This window comes from Megascapheus bottae, chromosome 8 (genome assembly GCF_031878675.1).
Source record: "Megascapheus bottae isolate mThoBot1 chromosome 8, mThoBot2.hap1, whole genome shotgun sequence".
NCBI lineage: Eukaryota > Metazoa > Chordata > Mammalia > Rodentia > Geomyidae > Megascapheus > Megascapheus bottae.
The window spans coordinates 27,949,594-27,970,804 of NC_143516.1; the positions used below are offsets into that span (position 1 = coordinate 27,949,594).

Below are 21,211 nucleotides of genomic sequence, written 5' to 3' on the forward strand. Positions count from 1 at the left end.
AAGTTACAGCTCATGCAAAAGGGATGCACTTAGAATGAGAGGGGGAAAAAAATCAAGCCAGTGATCTACTGACAACATTAAGTGTTGGTAGTAACAGGAAGTAACTCAAGAGCCATTAAGTAGTTGCGAAAGACATTATATCATAGACTATTTGTTAATATTTTTCTTAAAACGTGGGCCTCAATTTTGATTAACCAAAAAGTAAATCTGGGTAAGGGTAGATACAGTTATTTAATTGATTGTCCCTTCAAGTAGGTTGATGTTAGAGAAAATGCAGAGTAGAGACTCGAGTGAGATTTTGAAATTTCTCCACTCTTCTGGTCATTAAAATTACTCTCTGACAATAAGCAGGTAAAATAAAAGTCGATGACATAGTTTTAAAAAAACTGAATAAAACTGATTGTGTTAAAAAAAAAGTTACAGCTCACACAAAAAAATGGGACTCTGGGAGGAAGGGAAGGGATGATTAAATAATGAATATCTTAAAGTATTACTTAAAATTGTTATGACTATTCAAAAGTGGGTGTTTAAATATATTATTCAAACAATAATCAAAGAAAGAACTAGAATAATTACTGTGAAAAACTGAACCAGTGACTGTCAAGTGACACCATGTTGGCTGTCATTTTAGCACCAGGGAGGCTGGGGTAGTAGAATCTCAAGTTCAAGGCCAGCCTAGCTTATAAAGAACCATCTCAAAGAAAAGAAAAATGAAAAGGAAAGGAAATAAAGAGAGGGAGAGGGAGGGAATGGAGAAGAAAAGAGGAGAGGAGAGAAGAGAACAGGGAGGGAAGTGATAGGAGAAGGAAAGGGAAGGAAGGAAGAAAGGTGAAATGAATCTTCAATTGTATCGAGGAGTTAACAGACAACTAGGTATAAAACTTGTAACTGAGAAGTTAAACCCAAATGAATTGAAAACAGTGGGGTCTACCATCAAAATTATGCTGTAAAAATCAAATAAAATTGATACAAAATTATTCTATGTTGCCTATCATGTTAGCATCTTCACATCAACACTGATAATTTCACTAAATCTTTAATGTGCTGGTTTTCATCTACTGTTATAGGAAAATTTATGCATTAGAACACTGTCCATTCGAGTATTTTCCAGGGCAGAATTGTGCTGCAAATTATCCCTTCGTTTTCTTGCTTTGTCTTTACTATAGTTCCTTTGAACCCAGGCCCTAATCACCTAAGAAATCTTCATAGAAGATTTCACATTCTTACCTCTTACCCTTTGGGATTATACACATCCATCCTAATAAACACTTCCTCTATGCAATGACTGTATCACCCTTTCCCTGCTTCTTAAAGCTATACGCTGACCTCATTCTTCCTCTTCATCAAATTTCCGTTCCTTTTCTGCTAATTACAATTCCCTGTTCTGCAAACATCCAGCTGTCTTCCATTCACACAAAAAAATATTTGCTCACTGATAAAATCTTGCAAAGCTTTAGTCTTTAAAGAGCTTATAATCTAAGGTGAAAAAAGATATTTTGTCAACTTATTATACATATATATACATATATACATATACATATACATATAATATTCATACTCTATAGCTAATGCCCTGAAGAAAAAATAGAAGGTAAGAAAAAGATTTGTTTTTTTCTCTAAGAAAGTGAAATGAAGGGTAAGTAGTATCTTACCAGATAAATGAGCTAGGGGATTGGGAAGGAATATTGGTATAATATGTTTGTGGCATACTGTGTCCATTAATTCGTAGAATTAATAAGACAGGCTTTCTCACACTACCATTTTCAAGTCTTTTCATTATCTGCATTCCTTTCTTCTTCCAGAGAGGATCCAGTCATAAAACAACTTTTTAAAAAACTGCTTTCTCTAAAGGCTGTGCACAGGTCCTGACACAGCATGGTCTCAATAAACCAATACAAAATATAAATAACTATTACCCATAACATCTTTCCCAATTGCCAAATTGATGGAGCATGTACTTTGGGTGATTTCCACAATCTCCCCTGGGGACATGGTACCTAAACTTCAGACTAATGTAAAAATTACTCACTAGTCATACATATATCTGTATACTTTACAGTCATCCCAAAGCCAAATAAGCAAAACTCAAGACACTCTCCTTTTCCAGCCCTTTATACTCACAGTGACAAAATTAAAGAAGTCCTCAGCTATGGTGTCACCATTCTTTCCTTGAAGAGATTTATCTAACCCTTCTCTTTTCCAGTCTTTTAAACTAGGATAGTCTATGTGATTATCATTTTCTGTTAGCTATCACTACCTACTTGGAGTCAACAGCAACTAAGAAAATATTAATCTAATAGCATTATCTCCTACATACAGCATTTAACAGCACCCAGGTTTCTTGCTATGGCATGCAAAGTCCAGATTCTTCCTTGCTTCTCCAGCATTATATTTTCATCACTTTTATGAATGTTACATTGAAGGAACCAGAAAGTGCTTGTGGTTGTCATATATTTACATATATACATATGTATGTATGTAAATTAAGTGAAAGAAACTATCAATTAGATAGGAAAATTATGTGGAGAAAATATGCCAGAAAAGCTGTTAATACTTCCTAACAATTAAAATTTCATTAACCTGGTGCTAAAGCTCCAAAAGCAATTGTAGAACTACTGAAAAAGAGAACAAAGACCAATTTAGACATGATTTCTAAAAGTACACATAACAAAAGGTAAAAAAACACATATGAAAGCACATATCCACACACATATAATTTTCTAAATTAAACAGATCCCCACTTTGTAGCATTAACTCCAAAATATTTTGGCTGAAATTACTTGCTGCTCTCTCTAAAGCAAAACCATGGCTATCTGCATGGCTGTGTTCCAGCATCCAGGCTGTAGCTCAAAAGTCTGCCAACTTGATTACTTGCATGGTTATCAAAAGAAAAAATGAAATATAAGGTTCATTAAAAAAAAACCCTACCTCACCAAATTTATAAAAAGAAAAACAATCAATTCAATTCCACTGAAATGATAAGGAATGGCAGAAAGGCAAGGAAAGCAAAGGACTATAAAGATGTGGAGCCTGCATAATTGATCTCAGTGTGCACTGCAAGCTAGAAATAGTACTATTCTACTTTTTATTTCTTTATGTTTTGGAGGCACTAGGTCCTTAGGTAGCCAAAGTTGTCCTGGAACTCAGGATCCTTTTGTTCTAGCCTCCCAAGTGCTGGGATGATATAGCATTTTAGTAGCATCTTTTCCTCTTCAAATACCTTCATTCTTATTTTGTTCATGCCTCATCCTCTCCCCTAGCTTTTTAAGTCAATGCTGGCACTCTACCACCTCAGCCTCAGCTCTGCTTCCTATCTTCCTTTTAAAAAATGAATAAAGGAGTTCAACAAAGCAGCTTAGGAATACAATACAACTTGGTTAATGTCACCCAGAACATTCTCACCCACCCACCCCTTGTACAACTACTCAAAAGATAATTTTAAATATTTTAAAAATAAATAAAATAGCCGGAAAATAAATTGACATGGTGAAAAAAATAAATTGGAAAAAGCAGATTCTGATGCAATCACTATCTATGGTGACCTGCTTAAAGCTTCAAAGGTAATGCAGATAATACAGAAATACAGTGTGGATACATCAGCACTCATCTTAAGTCATTTGAAATAATTATACTTCTAAAATGAAACAGCAAATCTCTTTTCCTCCCCACCTGCTTTAGGACAATTAAGAATGTAATTTACTTTGGTATTGTGAATACTGATCACTTCCATTCAAATGTTGACAATTTGTACCTTTCCTTCTGAAGGTTACCTCACCTTGCACTTTGGACACTTCTGGGCATTCCTCTGCCCATGCTCAATTTCGCTGGCCCAGTGACGCAACAATTTGTCTCCTTTTTTGTACTCCTTGCAGTTAACACCTTCATGCCAAGGAGAATGGCACTTAAAACACCAGATGAATTGGCAAGTGGGGCACTGGATCTGCAAAAGGAAAAATGACATGAGGTCTTGGTAGACAGACTAGAAGTTTCTGAATCAGCAGGATGAGGATGTTATATGGGGATGTTTGAAAGGTGGTGATTTAAAAATCCCTCCTGCACAAGATATGAAAATTCTGTTATTAAAGGGGGAAAGAATTTCTTTGGCAAGAATGAAAAAACTTGGTAGACTATAAGTCAACTTAGATTTAAGGAAACTTTCCAGACTGAAGCACACCCTAAAGCCAGAAAGATTTTGAGGCCCCAAATCATACTCTTTGGCAGACTTTGAGCTCCACCTTCCATTGATCCAAAGTTCTCAGACATTTTATCACTGTTCTTTAACCAAAGTTTCTTCATTTTATGAAATTACAGGCCCACTGGTGTCTCATCAAATAAAAACATACAAGCAACGATACACTGCTGCATCAGCACACATTGTGAATCACCATCAGAAATAATGGATACTCTGGTGTGTGCCCAAAGGAAGGCTTGTGATAAACAACAATGTGGTACGTCCAATTTGTACCAATGTATCAACATTGTGGTCCTGTGGCATTCAGTGAAGAAAAACCATGAAAAAGAGGCCTTCTGATGTGCAACACTGCAAATGTCTGTCTGCCACTTGACGTAAAGCACAGTTTATCTGCTGTCCTTTATTCCAAATGACAGTGGAGCATTCAACTCCCATAGTCTATTTCTTTAGTCTTCACTCTAAAATCGTGAGAGTAATTACCCTTTCTTAGCACTATGTGATTAAAGTGAGCTAATACAATGTCTCACTATGAGTGACATTTTTAATGGACAATATTCCTTTGTGCTCCTGAATATTATGTGTTTGCAGCACAGGTGGATTTACTGACATTTTAACGAACAGTTGGGTTTTATTTTGATGAATTGAACATAATATCACCGATTACTTTATTGGCTACCACTAAAAAGATGAGCTTCCTTTTCATATATTAACTGAGTGGCAGTTACAATTACCACTTTTCTGCCTATAATTTAAAAATGCTATGATTTCTAATTATCTCAAGAACAAGTCATATTCTTGCTAGGAAAATATAAGGCCAAAGTACCTTTGCTATTAAGTTTCTATTGAAAAACAGCATCATGTTAAAATTACATGGTTTATTTTCCACATACTATGTACTGAATAGCATGACTGAAGTAGTTCACCCTTGTTCCCTTACTTCATGTGCCTCTCTTTTGCCCACTCCCCCCCCAAAAAAAGTCCCAAAGCAAAAACAAGTACCCACTAACTACCAACTCCATTACCACTAACAATAACAAAAACAACCCACACTTTCACTTCCTGGAGTTCATTTGAATAAACAGTACTTTAAATATTCAGTGAAGTAACATATCACCTAAGGATAGCATCTTTTAGTCTTTTCGCATGTGAATATCTAGAGTTCTGGATACATTATCGTGTCCAGTTGTATTTTTTATCTAGGAGACGTATGTCATTTGTCTCTCTGAGTTTAGCTTACCACAGCATGATTTGTTCTAAGCCCATCCTAAACAAGTTACTTTTTAAATAAAGAAGAATAGGTTGAGAAGAGGTAAGCTTTAGAAAACTAGAACATTTTTAATAGTTCATTTTCTTTGGTCACTAAACAATGAAGAATCAGTGCCAATATTACATGGGGCCTTCCTTTTGGATGTAGCATATAAAAATGGTGAAGAATTCAGAAACATGGGGCATTTCCTCTGTATCTGCCACTATTTCAGAATGCCTGAATATTTAATCCAGTTCTTTTCTTATTCAAAATTCTGAATCAATGAACTCCAGAATCATTAAGTAAACAGGTTCTTCATTTTTCTATTACTGTTGAGAGAAGAATGGATATAAAGATGCCTTGAAATGCTATCCAGTCTCCCAACGTCAGACAAATAATTGGCTCAAGGATCTTTCTGACTAGATGCTGAACCATCATATATCTGTGGATCTCTACTCAGGAAAATTTAGAAATGTAGGGAAGAATAATGTCTTTTCCCTATTTTTTACTGGGGACCAAACTCATGCCCTTTTACACACTAGACACATACTTTACAACTTGAACACATGTGTGACTCTCCAAAGGCACTAGAACAAAGGAATCCTACTAGGTATCTAACCCAAAGACCCTGGCTCCATTTTTTTCATAATAAAAAAGTCCTACAACCTATCCTGGCACAAGCATTTACTACCATCACAGACCTACAGATAAACTGTAACAACAGTTATGGAGAAAGCTCTCAAGTGAATATGAGTAATTAATATTCAACCTTTAGTTGCTTATTATCTTCCAATTAAAAATTTTTTTTTAAAGAAAAACCAATAGCTAGCCCCACAACTTTGGTTTTCAATGGCTATACCTGAACTGTTTTCAATGTTGACTTTTTGGGTGAAAATATTTTACCCATTCTGACCATTACTGTCTTCATATTGACCTCCTAAAAACACAGACAAGACAGGAATGCTGTACATTCCTACACTCTTGTATTCACTCGAAAAAAGTACATCTCCCACTCCAGGTCTGCCATATGGAATAATTATTTCTACACAAAAGCATCATGCTGTCTCCTTGCCACACAACATGGGGTTGGAAACCCAGAACACACAAATCCCTAGACTTACCGAATCTACATGTTCTCCGGGCCTTCAGGTGACTCATTTATGATAAAGTTGGACAAGGACTGTTCTATGTTATGTGTCCTCCTGGTCACACATTCTGGAGCAGGAATGGAGCCAAATAATACGTAATCACTGATTTGGTACAACTGTCAAGCTGCCTAAGAAGATAACCCAAATAATATGTAACCACTGGTGTGGTACAATGGACAAGCTGTACTTAGCATGAGCTTTGTACAGCAGGAATGATCATTGTTAAACTGAGATTAGCAAGGCAGATTTTTTTTCCCTCTCTCGAGACATAAAATAGAGATGCATATATCCTGCCATCCTACGGAGGCAAAGGCAGAGAGCAGTGGAGTGACACAGTGCAGATCACCGGAGAAGGCAAAACTGCCTTGTACTATCAGGCAGCCAGAAATGTCTGGTTCTTTTGAGGTCAGTCTGAGTTGCTGCTGAAACTGCTCTCCCGCTGACCTTCCCATTTCCTGTGGGGCTGCAGTAAGCCTCACCAACTAAAGTGGACTAGGAAAGAACACATGTCTGTTTTTTGTAACTGAAAACACTAATTAACATAGCCCCCTGAAATCTTACCCTGGTTAAGTTGTCTTCCCCCTAAGCAGCAGTTAGTGCTATTCTGTAATTTATGTTAGGCATGAAGATGGTTAGCCTTCATAACAATTTACAAATTCATGGAGGGAAAAGACTGCATTTCATTCACTTTGTATTTACTGAGTCAAGAAATATAGAACTTCCAGCATATGGTAGACATCCAGTAAGTTATTTGTAAAACAAATGAATTCAAAGAAAAACCAAGATGTTTAATTACAACTAGTGGCTGACATGTTATTACCACTTGCTAGATTACCAGATGATGTTTACTAAATATTTCATCTTCTTGACATTTCGCTGAGCTTCATGATTAATGCACAAACTCCTCTACAGGAGGCATGGTTGCCAGCATTTCAAGAATAAAGTTGCCTGAGTTATGAGTTTTAAGGAACTTGTCCTAGGATCCAGAAAAGACAAAAGAACTTTTTGATACATTTATGAATTTTGAATCTTACTATTTCCAGATCTGCACTGTACTGACAACTCAGATGTCAGTTTATCAGACCTAAGCAAATGGTATGTTTTATTTTTCACCTTTCAATTTGTAAAGGTGAGAAATAGCACACAAAATACACACAGAATCCAAATCAAAGAGGTCTCGAGATAACTATTTAAATTCTGTGTACACATGTATCTATGTGTGTACATAAATGCTTATATATACATATATATATATATATACATAATACCAACACAGACACATAGTTGTAAATAAATGACAAATTCCCTACTAATTAAACAGAAGATATTAGACACCATCCATGAATAATGTAGAACTACAAAGAAATGCTGAGTTTTCCAAAAGAAGGATTTCTTTTGGACTTCAAGTTCGATAGAGACATGTCTCAGGGGTAGAGTTGCTGCCTAACCAGAGCAAGATTCTGAGTTCAAACCCAATAAAGCCATGCTGATTCATTTGCCCATTCAACAAATATTTATGGTGCACCCCCAAGTGGTAGGCATTGATTGGATTGATTTTGTATATACACAAGATGAACACAACTTGTCCTTAAGGAATCTATTAGACGCAGACAATGTCCTAAAAGCAATAACATCATGCAATAACTGATAGGTTACAAGCGTGAACAAGTTGGTGCCCTGGGAATGATGCTTCAGCAAAGACTGAGAAAATCAATGCTGAGAGAGAATATAGGCTTGAGCAAAGACTGGAGGGTTCCTGGGAGAAATGATGGTGTCATCCAGCAGGCAAGGATCCAGCCTGAGGACTATATAGTAGCCCCGAGGACACAGACAGAAACAGTAAGTGTTTTAATGCTGCTTAAACAGAAATACCACCTCAGTTAGCTTCACTCCGAGCCTCACTGGAATATTCCGATGTAGGAACCTCTAAAATTGTATGATTCTGCCTTGATTAGCAAAATACTACATGGTCCAGAGATTCTGTATATGAAACATAAAAACTGTAGTTGTCAGGAAAAGGGTATGTCTTTAATGAAACCAACCAAAATAAGGATCAAGAAATTAGAGTATATGTGTTTTTTTTTAATTTTGTTAAGAACTGAAGATGCTTTTTCTTGGAAAGAAGATGTGGAGTACAGGGTGCTATGGAGGAGAGAAGAAGCCTTTGATGCAGAATTTCAAACACCTTCACTGTTGTGCCACTGGCATAGCAAAAGTCAAAATGGTGGCAATGGAGGGCAAGTCTCTACTGAAAAAGGCCTGGCTTTTTGCCTTGAATCTCATTCCCTGAGATTTACTCTCCTACCTGAGATGTGAATGTTACTGCACCATGATACACTGTTCCCTGCAGCCCAGATGTGGCCAATTGACCCTTGCTTTAAATTCTCCCAGCTTTGCTGAAGCCAGGCTGCCAATGGCAAGGGAAACATTTCCAAAGGCTGGGGCCCGAAAGTAGGCAACACATGCAAAGAATAACATGTGGTAAGATAAACAACATCAGGATAAGACACTTATAAAAATAATCCTAGTCACCTATCTCCATCCTGGTTTCTGAACTGGATCTATATATGCCATACATCATTTCTTGCACAATTCATTCACCTCAAGAGCAGTTCTTATGTTCAAGTGGGAGGCATGTTCTTTTAGGACTACATGTCAGAACTTGGGATGGGGGTTGTTTCCTACCAGTCCACCTGGAAATACTTTAAAGGCTTTACAGGCTCTCCCTCTAAATCCAGAAAGTAATTCCCTATTGTCTGAGGACTTACTTCTTCACTAATACATATAAAAGAGTACTAGGTAATTCTGCCTCAATTTATGTGGTCCCCAACTCCAAGTCAGAAAAGCATGTCATCATCCTGTTATAACAGAGGACATCTCTCTGAACCTAAAACATAAGAAGGCTAATATCTCACAAGAGAGATGTACATAAAACAGCAGAAAAGTCACTGAATTACATTGTATACTGAAACTAGTAAGTGAAAGAGTGCATATGTATGCATAAGAGCGAGTGAGTGAGCAAGCAAGTGAGAGAACATTTTTTTCTACTAGATTTTTTTAAAAATAGATAAACAAGAAACGATTTTATAGGTACAAAGGTTTTAGCAATGGTAGTACCCAATCAGAGTCTGAACAGCTAACTGGCTATGGACAGCTCCACTAAGTTTTCCTATAAATATATAAGCCAGGCTATGGTGGCTCACAACTGTAATCCTTGCTATTCAGGAAGCTGAGATCTGAGAATTGCAGTTCAAAGCTGGCCAGGGCAGAACAATCCCGGTGAGATTCTTACCTTCAATCAACCACTCAAAAACTGGAAGTGGTACTGTGACTCAAGTGGTAGAGCACTAGCCTTGAGCATAAAGAGGCTCAGGGACCGAGCCCAGGCCCTAAATTCAAGCCCCACAATAGACAAACAAAAGGGTAGATATAAAAAGAGTATATATAATATGACAGATTAAAAAAATATACAGTCCTAACTTGTTATTTCAGACTTAGCTAACTGATCTCCCTATCAAGCTGGCCATGGGAGAGAAATGATTCTTGAATTGCTTCTTGTGCTAAAAATCCATGGATAAATAACCAGATGGAGTATATTACTGAAAATCAATTTATGGTAAGGTCAGTTCTTGATTGTTATGAATATTTCCTTAGCTTAGCTTTTTTTTAAGGGTCAGATGGAAGTGAAGGCCAATTCTGTAGTCTAAAACATATTATGACATAGTTAAAAAACAAATGCATTCATATGACTTATGCAACTGTAACCCCTCTGTATCTCACTTTTATAATATCAATAAACTGTATTACAAATACAAATATTATGGCTGGTTGGTGGACCAGGAAAGCAAACTAAAAGTTTTAGCAAAGTACCTCATTCGTAAATGGAGAGATGCTCACACATCATAGACAATAAATATGACCCATATTTTGCGTAACCAGCTCCTTCAAACCACTTTTATTTCCCTCATAAATCTGTGTCAGTGACAATCATTTGAGAAACTGTACTTGTTTTCTACCAGTTGCTGCCATGGGTGATGTATGAGTCCCAAGAGGAATCAGTGTATGTCATAAGCTAAGCTGACCTTGTGGTGCTGATTCAGTCTGCCTCTCAATTAGTGTGGTATTGTCAGGGAGAGCCAGGAGAGAAGGGGGATACCAATTACACATTCATGGTAAAGCTTTAAACATGTCTGCATTTTGGAGTAAAAAATTCTTAAATTATTTCTACCCAAAAGAATCTTAAGCAAATTTTAACATATACCAATTAGAAATGACCTATTGACTCAATGGTGTTCCATAAGCCCTTGCAAAAAAATTCCTTCACCATACAAGGACATAATGTATTTGTATGGCTTTATAAAATGTGATTGCTATCCAGAGGGCTTAGGAGAAGAGAATGCTGAAGCTATAATGTGAAAAAATGCAGTTTCTCTAAGGACATTTTCCTGGCTTTTATTCTGCTACCTTATGATGAACCAGAGTGCCACTGTGTAAAGTATCATAGGAAGAGAAAGGATTATTAATTTTGCCCCAGGCAAATCATACAGAGAGCTGACTTGAGGGCCAGGAGTTTGGTAGTGGTAGAGTGCTTGCCTAGCATGCACAAAGACCCAGGTTCAATTCCTTGGTACCACAAACATAGAAAAAAGCAGGAAGTAGTTCTGAGGCTCAGTGGTAGAGCTCAAGCCTTGAGAAAGGACAGTGCTCAGGCCCTGAGCTCAAGCCCAGGATTGACAAAAAAAAAAAAAAAAATAGAGAACTGACTTGAACATGTTCCCTATGGTGATATGTATATAAACTTCAACTCTCTAAACAAGAATGAAAAGAAGGCTTATTTCCTTTTCCTCTTCTTCTTCTCCTCCTCCTCCTTCTTCTTCTCTTCCTTTTCTTCCCTCTCCTCCTCCTCCTCCTCCTCCTCCTCCTTCTCCTCCTCCCCTTTTTTTTGTGATACTGGGAACTGGACCCAGACTATTGACCTTGGAAGTGCTCTACCATTTGAGTACTGTCTCCTGTGCAAGAAGGCTCACTGCTGAGTTTATACTTGGCATGAGAACTGTGCTAAACTCCTGAGGCAAATAACTGCTTGTAATCCACAGCAGGCTTCTCCTTTCTCCCTTTTTTCTGCATGAAGAACAACAAGCAACTCATATGTCTTTTACCTGCTCAAACATAGTCTTCACTTTTATCTCATCAGTAATAAATCCTGGCCCCACCCCCCTATCTGTAATACTGAAGACTTCTCCCAGATCAACCCCCAAAACATGTTTTCTGGACATTACCCATATGTTCTAAAGGGTCTCCAAATATAACACTACCAATAAATGTCAAATCCTAGGGACTCAGGGTGCACAGATAAGAGGTTTCAGGCCAACCATGACAAAAAAAATAGCAAGACTTAATTTTAAATATCAAGTGAACGCCAGATGCCAGTGGCTCACATCTGTAACCCTTGCTGCTCCAGAAGCTGTGAGGATCATGGTTCAAAGTCAGCCTCAATAGGAAAGTACATGAGACTATTACTTCCAATAACTAACACTCAAAAAAAACTGGAAGCAGAGCAATGGCTCAGGTGGTAGAGCACTAGCTTTGAGCAAAAAATGCTCAGGGACAGAGTACTATCTCTGAGGTAAAGCCCCAGGACCGGAACAAAGACAAAACAGCAATAACCAAGTAGAGAGTTAGAGGAATAATTAAAATGGTAGAGTACTTGCCTAACTATGTCAGGCCTTGAATTCAAACCCTGGTCATACACAAAATCCAAACATTAGAAACAACAAGCAAACCAAAACAAACTACAATCTACGTATAAGCTTTCACTCCTGTAGTTCTAGGTACTCAGGAAATGGCACTAGGAGATCGTGATCTTAGACTGGTGTGAACAAAAGTTTGTGATCTAACCTAAAAAAAAAAAATTAAAAAGGCATTGCAGAGGCTCTGAGTTCAAATGCCAGCTCTGCCAAAACAAACAAACAAAGCCAAAAACTATATTCCAAACACAGGTAACTTTCCACTTGCTGCTCTTCCTCCAGATACATCTATTTACTTTAACATCCATCTTTCATGTAATCTTTGATTCCATCTCTATTCTTTTTGAATCCTCATCCCTTTTTCAATACCCAGGGTTACCTCCCTAGCCTAATAAGTATAACAACCACAATCATATCAGATAGTATATATGTCAGTCACAGTTCTAAGCATTTAGTGATCTTATTTGTTCTTACTATACTCTTACCACATGGTACTATTATTATCCCTCGATTACAAACTGTACTTAAAGTTACAGAAATGGTGTTGACAAGCTGAGAATTTAAATCCAGTTTGGTCATGGATGGGACCCACCTTTTCTTCATAAACAACTTCTTGGGGCTTTCTCAATCTTTCCTGTTTTTCTCCTTCAATACTCTCGGTACTTTCACCTATATTTATTTCAGTACATATTATCTGTGCATTGGCCATGTACTAGTTCCTCCAGCAAAAGTATTTTGAATGCCTACTCTACAGGATACAATGCTTTCAATGAAACCAAGCTGAATCTAGAGACCAATTAGAGACTAAGCAAATAACCACTTAAATATAAAACAAAATCCCAGATGTTAATTGCTATGGAGAAAAACTTTAGGTATGGGTGGTATGTCTGTAGGCCTCACATGAGCAGACTAAAGTCACAACTTCAACATTTTATTTCCCTACTTGCTTACCACTGATAGCCAGTTAGTGTGGCATTAATCATTTATAGGAAATACTGAAGCTAGAAATCAGGTTTCAAACTGGAAAGCTGTAGTCACTATTAAGGAAATGGGATGATAAAACTTATTACATGGTATGTATTGCAGAGTGAAGAAGGCTGAAATGTTACAAATGAAAAAGTAAACCTATTTGAGCAGAGGCAAGGCTGTCTCTATAAATCTCCCAATTCAGGAGTATACTTGTTCAATCTCATATGTATTTGATGATGTTCAGCACATAATGAAAAGCTCTATTTAAATTTTTACTAGAACTTTGCTAAGTGAGGGTGTGGAAGGATTAATGATCACCTATAAATTCTGATTACTGCTTATTGATGGGTTTTTTTCCTCCATTATCAAAGCCTGTCAGTTGCTCAACTTGTTTGCCTGGCTGGCATTCTGCTACGTGAGCTGTACATGCAGCCCTGCCTTTTGCTGATTTTTGGAGAAGCCTCAGAATTTTCTGAACAGTAATGTTCTAAGATTACAGGCATGAGCTCCCAGATAGCAGCTCTGTTTATCCTTTTTCTATCTGCAGAAAATAGAAAAAGAAAAAAAATGCTCTTTATATAAAGACATACAAATAAAACCCTCATATGTGGTAATTCAGATCTCAGTTTCATATGAGAAGCATTTGCTTAGCTGTAAAATGGCTGTATCCTTTTTCAAACTATTTTAATCCATGATCTTAAGTACTCTGGACCAAGTGTGAAAACCAGAATAAATGCTCGGAGAGCAAAATAACTCATATCAAGATAACTTGATGACTCACAACAGTGTTAGTGAAATAAACCTAACAGTGGATTTATCAATAGACATAAAACCCGCTGAAGGGTCTAAGCAATATTATAAAGACAAGTGACTTGGAAGTGTTAGACATTAGTAGTAATGTCTTTGCTGTTTGTTTCTATTGCCTTATAATATAACTGGTTATGTTAGAGTACTTGAATTCACTGCCCTTAAACTTACAATAAAGTACAGTATAATAAATTGGAAATAGGTTTGTTTATTGGGGAAAACAGCAGAATACAAAATGCCCATACCACAGAATTAAAACTCAGTGGCTGTTGAGAGTGTTAACCTGTGAGCCAAATGCCCCCGGGTTTACTCAAGTGTCCACGTCAGCGTGCTCCCTGCCTGTCACATCCACACAGGGGAAGCCTCTAAATCACGTCATGTTAATTAGTGTACAGCTTGGGGTTCAATGATTAGCGGTGCTACACAAACATTATACTGAAAACAGTTTAAAAATCATCGCTTAGGGAACTGTTTTAATCACCCCTCGAAAAGTATACTACATAAAACAGGAGTTATGAATGTTTCCTGCGAAAAAATAATCATCCCCACATTCAGTGGTACTTTTGTTGATGTTGGAGTGGACACAGCAGTTTCTTTCCATATTTCGTGACAGTTTGGGTCTGAGGTGTTCTCTGTGGACTGGAAAATGGTGGAACCTACAAGATGTGGAGCTGGAAAGAAGTTGGTCCCTGAAGATGTGTCTGTGAAGGGATGCTGGGATCCCTAGGAACAACGCCCTGCCTTTGCTTCCCAGCCTCCATGAAGTAGGCAGCTTTGCTCCATGATATTTCTGCCATCATGTCTGCCATGAAGGCAAGAGAGCTAGCCAACCATAGAATGAAATCTCAGAAGCTATGAGATAAAATAAATGCCTTCCCTGGGCGCCCGTGACTCATACCTGTAATCCTAACTACCACAAGGCAAAAATCTGAAGATCGAGGTCAGAAGCTTGCCAGGACGGGAAAGTGTGCGGGGCTCTTATCTCCAATGATCCACCAAAAAGCCAGTAGTGGAGGTGGGGCTCTTTGAGCAGAAAAAGATGAGCTACAGCTCAAGACCCTGCATTCAAACTTCAGCACTGGAACAAGAAAGCAAACCAAAAAAAGAAGTGAATCTCTACTACTTATAAATTTGGGGTACGGTTTTTTGCAGTGACCTTAAAAATGATGAACACACATTAAAATTCCTGTTCTTTACCCACCCATGAGGATTTTAACTGTTCTTTTAGAAACATTATTTTGTTTTTTTAGTTTATCAGGCCTTTATTCCCACCATCTACCTCCCAGTCCATGTCTATTCTTTTTGACTCCATACTGCCTTCTTAGTGCCCAGGGTTGCTGATTCTGCCTCCCTATCACAACAAAGATAACAGCTATCATAACTTCCAGTTTGTTGAGCCTATACTACGAGCTTGTCATGTTCTACAAAAGCCATTTTTTTCTCCTGTGCTCTTCAAAAGTAAACATTTGAGTGTCTTATATTTATGATCTTGGTCCATTCATCCCATTTTTTCCATTTTCCATATTTCTCTCTCAATACATATACGCTGTGATAATTTATGTTTTTCACAACATTATTTTGCATGGAACAAGGGTTTACCCTTCGAATTGTGCTATAATTGACATTTAAATTACACCTATTTAATAATAATAATTTAAGAACAATAGTAGTTTAAAATTAATTAATTGATTCAATTATACACACAGGTCTTAATTACCACAAATTCCAATACTATATCTTCACCTTATGTACACTCAGTTCTAAACATTAAATATAGAACAAAGTACCATAGTTAGAGAATAGCAAATTTTTGAACAATAGTAGTTTCCAGATAATATCAGTAGCACACAACTGGAAAAAAAACAACTTGGAATAATCTAAAAATATATAGCACCGAATCAAAGTATTCTATTAAGTCAACATCACTGTAGGGGGCTATTTTGGTTACACAATTTTGTAATCTCAAAATGATAGCTTTTGTAGAAGATTAACAAAAGATTTTTTTTTCTGACAGTTACACCATAAAAACCAGAAAGGAAAATATCAACACTGAGAGTCAAGCACTTTCAAAGACAAATTAGTCATTAAGGGGGGCTGTGATTAACTAAGCAATTCTGTAGCTCATCACTACAACAGCAATGGTGGTTGCTCAACCACCATCTCCTCAGAGCTACAGGATGAATAATGCAGTGACTGCTGCTTCCAAAATGCAGAACATGGGCGAAAACTTAACCTTAAATGGAAATGACTCCAAGCAGCCTCTGGAACCACTAACGCCTGCCATTTGTTGCAATAACAAGGCTCAAACTACTGCCAGAGCTTCATCCATTTTCTCCTTCATTGACTGCAAATGTCTCTACTCTGCTGTCTATTAGTAACCCAGTGAGGCTCAGAAACTTGCAACACAATTATGTAATGGGCCAGGGGTACTTGTCCTTCTTACAAGCTCTCTGGGTAATTGGAATGTACTGTGAAGTCTGTACTGCAAACCCACAGTTACTGCCTTGGTTTGCTGGCACTGGATCTTGCCCTTCTGGAACAGCCTCCATCATGAACAACTGCCAATGATCTTTCTCGAATGCATTCAGAATTAAACTCAAATTCCTAAGTGCAGGGCACAAGACTCAACAAGACCAGTATTTATCTATCTGCCCAACTGCCTCTCCCTTCTTCTTTTCTCACTTGGTCTGTGAAGCACTTGTTTCCAACATTCCTGGCCTCAGCCTGTGGGTCTGAACACTTACTCGTCCTTACCCTGAAAATGTTCTCCTGTTTGTCTCTCTGGAGAACTATGCTGCCTGGATCATAGCATTCCTGACTTCTTTGCTAGAGCCCATTCCTTTTGTAACTGTCCCCCAGACACTCCATGTACCCTAGGTAGAGGGGGACTCCTTGGGTAAGGGGAGCTGTTTGGTTTTCCTAATTATATGAAATTGTCATTTTAGAACATATGTCCCTCTCGCCATCTGCTATAGCTTGAGTCGTAAGTGATCCCAAAGGTCCATATAGTAAAGTCATGCCCCAAGGGTGGTGGAACCTGGAGATGAATCCTAGTAGAGGAAGGTGGTTAGCTTTCTGGGGGCATGGAGATGAAGGAAATTTGAGGACCCAGAAGTTTCCCTCTCTCTTGCTTCAGTTTTTCTATGCCATGGCTTTTGCCTTAAGTCCAAATCAAGTGGATCAACTAGCCATGAACTGCGACCTGCGAAATGGAATTAAACCAAAATAAACCTTTGCTCCTTGTCAGGTGATTATCTTAGGTAATTGTTCCAGGAATAGAAAACTATCACCTTCTTTAAATTTTAAAAAGCAACGGTGATGTCACCCTTGCTTTTGTGTCTCCTAAACTTAGCTAGTGCCAGGCTTATACTGACATTCTAAATTTGCTAACGAATACATATCATTTCATATTTTACTTATTATAGACAAAGGCAGAGTAGATTTACACAAGAGATATTGAAAAATTCAGGCTCATATTTTAAAAAAGAAAAGAAACTCCCAAGTATTTATTTAGTACCTGGTAATGGTAATAAGTGCTAAAAATTTAAACTTACAATTAGGTTATTAGATAAAATTTCAACAACAGGATTGAAGTCAAAGAAAAATACCCTTGAGGGCTCTTTTAGCATCAGTCTCTCCCAACATAACATTTAGGCTCCAACAGGGAAAGGAAGCTCATTTGTAGTCCATCATAGGTCAGTCTAACTTGACTATGCCCATTATGTGACATTTAACACACAAGGTTGGTGAGCATGCTTACTTTGTATTTGCTTTCAGATCTGGAAGGAGTGGGGATGTGTCCTTTTTTCTTAAATGTTGTAAAGTGCTTGCACTGAGGACATGGCTTGGTGCTGGAATCAATACGGCCAAGTTCCAAGAAATATTTATACTTGATTGAGTCTTCATGGGTTAAGTGATAGACCACAGTTGTTTCTTCTAAGAATTCAAAACACTCTGTGATGGGACATTTGATTTCTACTTGGCCAAGTTGTACCTGAGTGAAAAAGCAGATGGAAGAAACAGGGTCATTGGTTATTAAATTTCTTTTTCAGTTTTAGCACACAGAATTGCTCATTCCATGGCTACAGTACAGGTTTATCTGTTCATTTTCTTAATTTTAGTTTAAAATTATTAAGCGATTGTAGAAAGGGGTTTTAATTCATTATATTAGTGAGTGCAATGCATCTTGATCAGTGTCTCACTTTCCATCACTCCTCTCTCTCTCCCCATTTTGTCCCAACCCTACCCATTCTCTTAGGTTACCTGGTTCCGTTTTCACATGAATATATTGAGTATTATGACTATCTCCACCCATCATTTTATCTATTTGTCTGGTCTTTCCAGTAATCTCATATTCTCAGACAAAACACATTTCAGGTTCTTGATATATTTTGTTAAACCCTTAGTTAATTGTTCAAAAGAGGTACACTATGGGAATGTATCCCTGCATCTACCATACTTCAGTCCATTTGGTTGTACACTTACGAAGATGGCACTGTGTATGTGTTCATATATTTATTTGAATTTATCCTTTGTTTCTTTAAATCTACCCTTTTAGTTTACTAAAGATAACATAATGAATAGTACTCATTCAAACACCTGTATGACACACAATCACTGTGTTTCTGAAATGATTCATATGATATTTGAACCTTCTCTTACCATTATATTGAGAACTTAAATGAACCTAAACCCACAGGATCAACCAATAAATCAATTACCCTCTTCCCCTTCTGGAGTGCACAGGGTGAAGCAGCATTCAAATGACAGTTTTTGCATTGCTGAACACAAACTGCAGGGTGATGCAATATCCAGATGTAGTGCCAGCTGAAAGGTATTTCACATTTTTAGCCTTACTACAGAATAGCCTTAAACTTTAGGCACATTTTACAACTTTAAAAAGAAAAAAAAGAGGGAATTCTGTAAGGTATTTCTGTATCTAGTAGTTTAGACATCATTACAAGTCAGATGTGCTCTCTGACTCTTCCATGCCAAAGAAGTACAGTACTGTGCTACTGTGTCAACAGACTCTTGGAAACAAGTAAGTTAAACCAAACATAAAGTTGTTAAAAAAAAAAAAGGCAAGGAACACTAAAGCAACTTTAAAATTAACTCACTCCGGGTATGGCAGAGCTTAGAGGACTAGAGAAGATTATATTATAACATTACTTTTAGCATTTGGACAGTAGCTATGGGCACATTAAACATGACAGTAAATGGCTAAAGCACAAAAGGTACAAACAAACAACTTTTATTTTTATTGTTCTGTGCCAGAAATGAGGCTTGAAGTCAGGGCCTGGATACTGACTCTAAGTATTTTTGCTCAAGGCTAGTGCTCTACTACTTGAGCCACAGCTCTACTTCCACTTTATGGTGGTTAACTAACTTCTACTTTATGGTGGTTAATTGGAGATAGGAGTATGTGGGACTTCCCTGCCCCAGGATTGGCCTCACACCACAGTCCTAAGATCTCAGGCCTTAGAGAAGCTAGAATTACAGGCATAAACCATTTACACCCTACTCAAACAACAACAACAAAAGCAAAACTTAAAAGACGAAGAAAATAGATTTTTTTTGGAAATAAAGAAGAACTAGAATGTTTTCTTGAGTAGTTAACAATTACTCTTTATATTCACATGCCATAATAATCTTTGTTTTTTCTAATGTAGCAAAAAGAAGCTTTAAAAACTTCACTTGGCAAGAGACTCTAAACTGGTTTTTGTTGAGTAATTCTGATGTTCTAAGAAATCAAAATATATCTGCCATTGGAAGGGCATAATGTCTCATACCAGATATCCCAGCTACTCTAGAGGCAGAGGCTCCGAGTATGCTGGTTCTAGGTCAGCCTGGACAAATAATAAGACTTCATCTCAACAAAGATATGGTGACAAAAATCTGTGACTGAGGAGAAGGATTGTGGTCTCAAGCTAATCTCCAAAAATAAAGAAATAAAAATAAGGGCATATCTGAAAAATAACAAAAGCAAAAGAAGGCTGTCTCAAACGAAAGAGAGTCTCAATAGCAAGCTTAATGCCTTAAGTTCAAATCTCAGTGTTGCCCAAAGAAATCACAAAAACAAACTAATGAATAAATTAAGTCACAGACACAGAAACAAGCAAGGTGCACTATGAAGACTCAGATAGGGCTAGGAGAAAGCTCCAAGGATCGGGGAAGAAAAATATCATTCCAAAGGGAAGAAAATACAATCAATCTCAACTAAGATCATGGTATCTGTCAACTTTGGGGTTCATCTGGCACAAATATGAGGTAACATGGTAATAATATAATAAAGTAGAAGAGTAAATCTCTTTGTCAGTTATTGTCAAAAATATGAACTGCTCATGTTGAGTGAGACAAGTCAAGACCAAAGGAACAGAAGGCACATAATATCCTTAATATGTGCATACCCAATGCTATGGACATGGTATTGGAAATATAAACACAACTACATAGACATAAAAACCTATGACTATAGATATAATGTTTTATTTCATAAATTAATATGTATCTATGATATACAAACCCTTAGCCTAATTTTGATTATGTTCTAAAAACTAAGTGCCAGTGATTGTATATAGATTCCCTTCTTGAACACTTGTTTGTTAAACATGTCATTTGAAATATGATGTAAAAATCAATGTTAATAAATTCTTTAATAAAAATAGTCAAATACATATATATATATATATATATATATATATATATATATATATGTACTGCTAGCTGGGTGCAGTGGCTCACGCCTGAAATCCTAGCTACTCAGGAGGCTGAGATCTGAGGATCGAGGTTCAAAGCCAGCCCGGCACTAAAGTCTATGAGACTCTTATCTTCAATTAACCACTAGAAAACCAGAAGTGGTACTGTGGTTCGCGAGGTAGGGCAGTATCCTTGAGCTAAAGAGCTTACGGACAACACCCAAGCCCAGAGTTCAAGCCCTACAACCGACAAAAAAAAAAAATATATATATATATATATATATGCTACATAATTTTATAAAATGTGGTATGATGAAGTTAATTTTAAAATATTTATGCTTTTGTTTTTACTTCAACAGGTCTGATCATAGTTACAATCAGATTTTATTATTGCACATTACAATTTT

At 37.2% G+C, this 21,211-nt stretch overlaps 1 protein-coding gene across 1 annotated transcript in view; it reads right to left on the reverse strand.

Moving 5' to 3' along the window:
- Rnf217 (ring finger protein 217) overlaps window positions 1-21,211 on the reverse strand; it is a 116,108-nt gene that overhangs the window by 16,317 nt on the left and 78,580 nt on the right. The window contains exons 2-3 of the mRNA XM_090338188.1: window positions 17,870-18,103; window positions 3,776-3,940 (exon numbers count right to left, since the gene is read on the reverse strand). Coding sequence (XP_090194314.1) covers window positions 3,776-3,940; window positions 17,870-18,103 — 399 coding nt within the window. The remainder of the gene's footprint in view (window positions 1-3,775; window positions 3,941-17,869; window positions 18,104-21,211) is intronic.